Source organism: Sardina pilchardus, chromosome 21 (assembly GCF_963854185.1).
Source record: "Sardina pilchardus chromosome 21, fSarPil1.1, whole genome shotgun sequence".
In the NCBI taxonomy this organism is placed as follows: Eukaryota; Metazoa; Chordata; class Actinopteri; order Clupeiformes; family Clupeidae; genus Sardina; species Sardina pilchardus.
The window spans coordinates 6,639,374-6,646,873 of NC_085014.1; the positions used below are offsets into that span (position 1 = coordinate 6,639,374).

The following is a 7,500-nucleotide window of genomic DNA, read 5'->3' on the forward strand; positions in this document are numbered from 1 at the left end:
TGTGGTGTGTGTGTTGTGTCCAGTGTGTGCGTGTGTGTGTTGTATCCAGTGTGTGTGTGTGGTGCGTTCAGTGTGTGTGTCCAGTAGCCCTGTCCGTTTTCTCAGGCGACAGCTGGACCATGCTGTGCCCAGTTACCCAGAATGCACCGCTGCGCTGGGGGCACTGTGACGGGCACGGCACCCATTACCCACGGAGCCCTGACCAGCTGAACCAGACCACACCGCCCCGTCATGGGCCCATTTCCTCTGTGTGTGTGTGTGTGTGTGTGTGTGTGTGTGTGTGTGTGTGGAGCTAGATTTAAACAAAGGAATGTCAGTGTGAACCTCCTCTTCTCTTATAAAGAAGAACCTCTGTCTTCTCTCTCCTGTTCTGTTCTTACTGTGCAGTGTGTGTGTCTGTGTGTGTGTGCGTGTGTGCTGATAGTATCTATGTTTGTCTTCTCCGGTCTTAATCCATAAAGTGAGTCACAGTCCCAGTATTTCCCAACTCTCTCCTGTCATCCATCATAGTCGCGTTATTGCTGATGTGACTCATGGTAAATCTGAGTGTGAGTGAGTGTGTGTGTAAAGCCAAACACAAGCCTTAGTGTTTCATAATGGATATGAGTCAGTGGGTCACTTCAGTCCTCCACACACACACACACACACACACACACACACACACACACACACACACACACACATGCTGACTCGTTGTAGGGTGTGTAGCATGAGCGAGCAGAAATGCATGAGATGTTTGACTACTGTACATGCAGCCGTTTGATTTGCATTAAGGGCTTAAGTGGATATCTCACCAGAAATCAGCATGTAGAGCTGTCTTATGGAACACCTTTACCTGCGTCTGAAACGGAAGCTCTTATGGAGCTCATCTGAGAAGCTCCTATAGAGCTCACCTGAACCTGCGTTTGAAACACCTTTAGCTGCATCTGAATCAGAAGCAAAAGGCTAATTGCTCTCCTGTGGTGTGGAGGTTCAAAATTCAAAACAACCTCCAAGAAAAGATGGAGCATTTGTGGAGACTAATCGTTTCAGTTGTGGGATTCTGAAGGTTGTTAGTAAACAATATTGTGGAGACTAATAAGGCCTTAATTAGTCTGGTTTAGTAAACAGTAGTGAATAAGGCCTTAGTCTGGTTTAGCAAACAACAGTTAATAAGGCCTTAGTCTGGTTTAGCAAACAATAGTGTATAAGAAGGCCTTGTTTAGTAAACAGTAGAAGTGTATATTAATGCTGTTCTTGTTTACCATATCTCTGGATGTGCTGATGTTTGCTCCTCCACATGTGGGGATGGACGACTACTGTATTTGTGGTGACCTAAAGCTGCCATGTCCTAACTCTTTCTTTCCCTCCTCTCTCTTTCTCTCCCTTCTCTCTCTCTCTCTCTCCTCATCTGTCGCTCCTCCGCTGCAGAGATCCGGCGGGGGACGAAGGAGGGTTCCATGCGGCAGCTGCCGCTGTACGACACGCCGTACGAGCCCACGGAGAACGGCGGCGACTCGGAGCCGGAGCCCAGCCGCTGCCCCCGCGAGAGCCGCCTGCCGCAGGACGACGAGAGACCCCCGGAGGAGTACGACCAGCCCTGGGAGTGGAAGAAGGAGCGCATCTCCAAAGCCTTCGCAGGTACACCATGGAGAGATGGAGGGAGGGAGGGAGGGATGAAGGGAGGGAGAGATGGAGAGTTATGAGAGGAGGATGGAGGGAGAGAGGTGGAGAGAGGGATGGAGAGAGGGATGGAGAGAGAGGTGGAGAGAGAGATGGAAAGAGAGATGGATGGAGATAGATGGAGGGAGAGATGTGGAGTATTAAGAAGTCCCTTGCAGTGGAAGAAACACCAAAGGCTTTGCAGGTTGGAGAGGGAGAGGAGGAAAGGGAGAGATGGAGAGAGAGAGAGGAGAGGAGGATGGAGGGAGAGGGAGATGAAAGAGTGCATCTAAAAAAGCCTTCACATGTGCGAAGATGGAGAGAGAGGGGGAAAGAAGACAGACAGACAGACAGACAAGTAGTTGGAGATAAATGATAGAGTGATAGTAGAGGTAGAGAGAGAGATGAGGATGTTGAGGGAATGATGGAGGGAAAGGGGATGGACAGATAGATGGTGAGAAAAAGAGAGGGAAGGAGGAATGGAAGAAAGGGAGAGCGAGGAGAAAAGTCTATTCTAACAGTGAACTCACCAGTCAGAGGGGGAGAGAGAGACAGAGAGAGCAAAAAAGAACAAGGGACAGAGAATGAGGGAGGGATGTAAGAGAATGAGTGATAGAATGACATTGAAATGGTGAGATGAATGAAATTGAGAGAGATGAGAGAATCTAAGCATTTGAGTAATGGAACCCTTTTAACTGAGCGATTGAACATACATTTGAGAGAGAGTGTGTGTGTGTGTGTGTGTGTGTGTGTGTGTGTGTGTGTGTGTGTGTGTGTGTGTGTGTGTGTGTGTGTGTGTGTGTGTGTGTGTGTGTGTGTGTGTGTGTGTGTGTGTGTGTGTGTGTGTGTGTGTGTGTGTGTGTGTGTGTGTGTGTGTGTGTGTGTGTGTGTGTGTGTGTGTGTGTGTGTGTTGTGCTATGGTAGGGTGGACGGTGTTTGGCTTGGCTCTTTGGGGGTTTAAGCTTGTATCTGGTGATGGGAATAAAGCAGCCTTTTTCCTCTGTCTTAATGACTCACCCTCTCTCCTCTTTTTCTCCTCCTCCTCTTCTCCTCCTCTTCTCCTCCTCCTCCTCTTTTCCTGCAGCACTAACTCTTTCCTCCTGTGGTTTCTCTCCCTCCATCCAGAGAGGCTGTCCTCTCTCTCCTCCTCTGAAAGGCCTTTTGTAGGGTGTCTGGGGACCAGCATCTCATCTGTGTGTGTGTGTGTGTGTGTGTGTGTGTGTGTGTGTGTGTGTGTGTGTGTGTGTGTGTGTGTGTGTGTGTGTGTGTGTGTGTGTGTGTGTGTTTCTGTGTTTCTGCGTTTCTCTGTGTTTCTGTGTCTCTCTGTGTTTGTGTGTCGCCTTGTCTTTTCTCCCTCTCTTTATATGCATGTGTATATGTGTGTGTTTGTGTTTGTGTGTGTGTGTGTGTGTGTGTGTGTGTGTGTGTGTGTGTATGTGTGTGTGTCACTGAGTGTTGTGTTGTCCCTGAAGGGCTGCTTGGTCATAACTCTTCAGGGCTGTTCCACTCGGCATCTCTCATTCTCATTGGCTATTTGACGTGCACAAGCACAGCACTGCCACTGAGGCCACTCCACAACTAACCAACACTATGAACTGAGATGGAAGCCTACAGTACATCAGTCTTAGCAGCTCTTTGTTGTTATTGGTTCCCTTTATATGTGTGTGTGTGTGTGTGTGTGTGTGTGTGTGTGTGTTCCTCCCCCTCCTCTGTGGACAGCTCTGCTGTGTTATGGCTGTGTTAGCACCGAGGGCCCACTGGCAGCCAGAGAACCAGAGAACCCCCCCAGGACTAAGGACCCCCCGCCTAGAACCCCCAAAGGTACCCCACACAGGGACGCAGGGGCCTCTCCATCAGACTGCCCACCTGTCTCACTGTCTCACTGTCTCACTGTCTCACTGTCTCTCTGTCTCACTCACCGCCCGCCCACCCGTCTGTCTGTCTCACCAACTGTCTTGTTGCTTACTTCCCCTGCCTGTGTTAGCTTCCCTTGCTCTCTCTCTCTCTCTCTCTCTCTCTCTCTCTCTCTCTCTCTCTCTCTCTCTCTCTCTCTCTCTCTCTCTCGCTCTCTCTCTCTCTCTCTCTCTCTCTCTCTCTCTCTCTCTTTCTCATTCTCTTCACTCACTTCAAACGATCCTCCACGATGGCTGCATCTCCAAATTCTGCTCAGTTTACAGGGGACATCTAGTTTCACCTTGACAGGGGAGAACATGTCTGTCTGTCTGTCAGTCGTTTGTGTCAGAATGTTTGTCAGTTAGCGTGTCCCTGAAGGTCCCTGTCTGTTTCGTGTTGCCATGTTAACATCTATCTCTTCTCTCCCTACTTTAAGTTGTGTGTGTGCGTGTGCGTGTGCGTGTGCGTGTGCGTGTGCGTGTGCGTGTGTGTGTGTGAAGGCCTACACATTTCACTGAAAATATTTTAGTTTTGAGAGTGCAGGTTTCTGCTGAATTGTGGATAACGAATGAACGACTTCAAAACGCTGCCTCGTTAATTCTTCCTTCTAATCCTGACACCGCACCCCACCCCCCCAATGCCCCCCCGCGCTCGCTCCCTAATGGATTCTTCCGCTGTTTACAGATCGCTCTCTGCTTCATCCTCTCTTTGATGGGGAATTGTGTTCTGTGCACATTTCAAAGAGCCGTCTCCCATAACAGACAGCCGACTGCATCCGTCTCTCTCTCTCTCTCTCTCCCTCTCTCTCGCTCCCTCTTCTCTCTCTCTATCCCTCTTCTCTCTCTCTCTCTCTCTCTCTCTCTCTCTCTCTCTCTCTCTCTCTGTGTTCAGGTTGTTTCGTAAGTCTTTGATTCCTCTGTTCTGCCCTCTCTCCGGATGGAGTCTGTGTTCCGTTTTGCTCTCACTCAGGAGCAACATGCCGACGTTTGGAGGAGACAGACTCTGCTTCCCCTGACACCCCATCAGTCAACAAAGAAATCCAAATGAGTGTGAGAGAGAGAGAGAGAGAGAGAGAGAGAGAGAGAGAGAACAGACCGCAGTTGGCTTCCTTGTCAAGAGTGTGTGTGTGTGTTTCTGTGTGTGTGCGCAGATCTAGTCATGAACTCCATGTGTTGCAGACATCTCTATCTTCAAAGCCCCTGAGACAGCGCAGGAAAAAAAACGTCCCATCCAGAGGCTGTGGTCTCAGAAGCCCAGATCAGATCTGAGAGGTGGGGGACATGTGTGGGTCTCCTCAGGGTCAGCCATCAGGCTCACCGTCCGGCAAAGATCAGTCGCTGGAGGTCACCCAAGGTCGTAGAAGGTCACGGAAGGTCATTGCGGGGCCCTTAGGTTGGGTCGATAAAAACCCAGCGGTCTTACTCTGTCCATCTCAGTGTGATGATGGTCCCTTGTTATCGTGGCAACTGAAGCTAGCCGCTTCAGGCGCATAGCTGTGTGTGTGTGTGTGTGTGTGTGTGTGTGTGTGTGTGTGTGTGTGTGTGTGTGCACATAGTTGTGATTTTAGACATATCTAGGTCGCCGCAGCAAAGATTTTACGTCAGAGGCCTCAACAAAAAAAAACAAAACAAAACATTATTTTTTTCCATCTTTATTTAGGATGATGAATAATGGAGTAATTTTCCGTTAAAAACGCTCTCTCCCTGGAGATCGCAACCTGCCGGAATTGAAAAAGAAAAAAAAAAAACATCTCCTTCTCCCGTGTTTGTGCACATGCAAAATACACAACAATCTCGCCGGTAGACTAGCCGAGGCGTAATGAAGAAACATGCACGCACACACACACACAGACACACACACACACACACACACACACACACACACACACGTAATGAAGAAACATGCTGCTACTCCTGAGGAGGAGGAAATGGACCGCGACAAAGAACCAAGAGGAGAGGGGGAAGAAAGAAGGGAGAGAAAGAAGGGAGGAGGGAGAGAAAGAAGGGAGGAGGGAGAGTAATGACGGCGGCCTGCCGCAGCTTAGGCTCTCCCTCTGCACACTGAGGCCTGTAATTCCAGAAGCACTCATTCGTCTTTGTTAGAGAAAACAATAGCCTGAGCGCTAATGCACTTAGCCTGGCCCAGGTTCTGTCCTTTTTCCACTGTGTTGCGTCACTGTTTGAAGGAGTGTGTGTGTGTGTGTGTGTGTGTGTGTGTGTGTGTGTGTGTGTGTGTCTGTGACTGTGACTGTGACTGTGACTGTGACTGTGACAATGTTTGTGTGTGTGTGTGTGGTGTCTGTCTGTGTATGTTTGTTTGTGCATGTGAGTATGCATACTGTTTGTGTGTATCTGTATCTGTGTCTGTGTTTGTTTGAATATGTGAGTATACATAGTGTGTGTGTGTGTGTGCCCTACCGATGCGGTCCTCATTAATATGCAGTGTGGGGTTATCGGTGGACAGATGTGCTGCACAATGCAAATGGGACTCTTGTTGGAGGGCGACTAGGGTGGATCTGCACTCCACAGTTAATCAGTCATCCTCAAGCGTTTACATCGCTCTCTCTCTCTCTTCTCTTTTCTCCTTCTCTCTTCTCTCTCTCCCTCTCTCTCTCTCTCTTTCTCTCTCCCTTTCTCTCTCTCTTCTCTTTCTCTCTCTCTCTCTTTTCTCCTTCTCTCTCTCTCCCTTTCTCTCTCTCTCTTTTCTCCCCCTCTCTCTCCCTTTCTTCTCTCTCTCTCTCTTTCTCTCTGGGTGTTGAGTGTATGATGGATGAGTCCAGTTAAAGATGAAGATGCATTAGATTATGACCCCTGTGAAGAGTGTGTCTGTGGCAGCCTGGAGGGTTATGTGTGTTTGTGTGTGTGTGTGTGTGTGTGTGTGTGTCTGAGAGTGAGAGAGAGAGAGTGTGTGTGAGAGAGAGAGAGAGAGAGAGAGAGAGAGAACATACACACAAACACATACATGCACACACACACACACACACACACACACACACAGTCAGGAAGTCATTGGGAACCTGAGGAGTGTGTTAGTGCGTCTTGTTACTTAATCCTGTGTGTGTGTTTGTGTGTGTGTGTTGGGGGGGGGGTGTCTTTATGAGCATGTTCTTATGGCTAATCTGTTATGCATCTCACACAACCCAGTTACACACACACACACACACACACACACACACACACACACACACACACACACACACACTTAGCCATTCAGTCATTGGAAATCTGAGGAGTGTATGAGTATGACCACAGGAAGACTGTTAAACTTACCCTGACTCAAATATCAGACTCTGTGTGTGTGTGTGTGTGTGTGTGTGTGTGTGTGTGTGTGTGTGTGTGTGTGTGTGTGTGTGTGTGTGTGTGTGTGTGTGTGTGTGTGCGCGCGTGTGCGCGTATGTGCTCATGTGTGTGTGTGTGTGTGTGTGTGTGTGTGCGCGCAAGTGCTTTCGTCTCTGTATGCATGGTCCACTCCATTAAGCTGGCTGAGGGCCAGAGGGGCCCTGCTGCCCTCCCTCTGCTGCCCAGATAAGAGCTGCGATGTGGGGCTGCAGACCCCCGGCGCCCTCCCTCCTACCTCATGGTTCTTTAATGAGGCTACAAGCGCTTAATGTCCTGCTCACCGCAGCGCCTACTCTGATAGTTTAAGTAAATAATTAAATTGCTTTAAATCCAGTAATGACTCTGTGTGTGCGTGTGTGTGTGTGTGTGTATGTGTGTGTGTGGGTGTGTGTGGGTGTGGGTATGATGCTGAATATGGAACCGCTGGGCCTCTGTGCTTGACCTTCGACCCCACAATATATCAGCGTAGTAGCACACACACACACATAATGTACATGCACATGCACACACGCAAAGTTTAAAGCGCACACACACATACAGTACACACATACACACACACACATACACACAACTCTGCATAAACCCATTTAGCAAATACACACACAACATGTCTTTCTTACGCACACAC

General features: G+C 49.0%; 1 protein-coding gene across 3 annotated transcripts in view; it reads left to right on the forward strand.

Moving 5' to 3' along the window:
- LOC134068452 (SH2 domain-containing adapter protein F-like) overlaps positions 1 to 7,500 on the forward strand; it is a gene marked incomplete in the record, with an annotated part of 115,647 nt that overhangs the window by 71,607 nt on the left and 36,540 nt on the right. For 2 of the 3 annotated variants that reach the window (XM_062524072.1, XM_062524073.1), the window contains 2 exon segments: positions 1,411 to 1,620; positions 3,361 to 3,462. In XM_062524072.1, coding sequence (XP_062380056.1) covers positions 1,411 to 1,620; positions 3,361 to 3,462 — 312 coding nt within the window. 3 annotated transcript variants of the gene reach the window in all.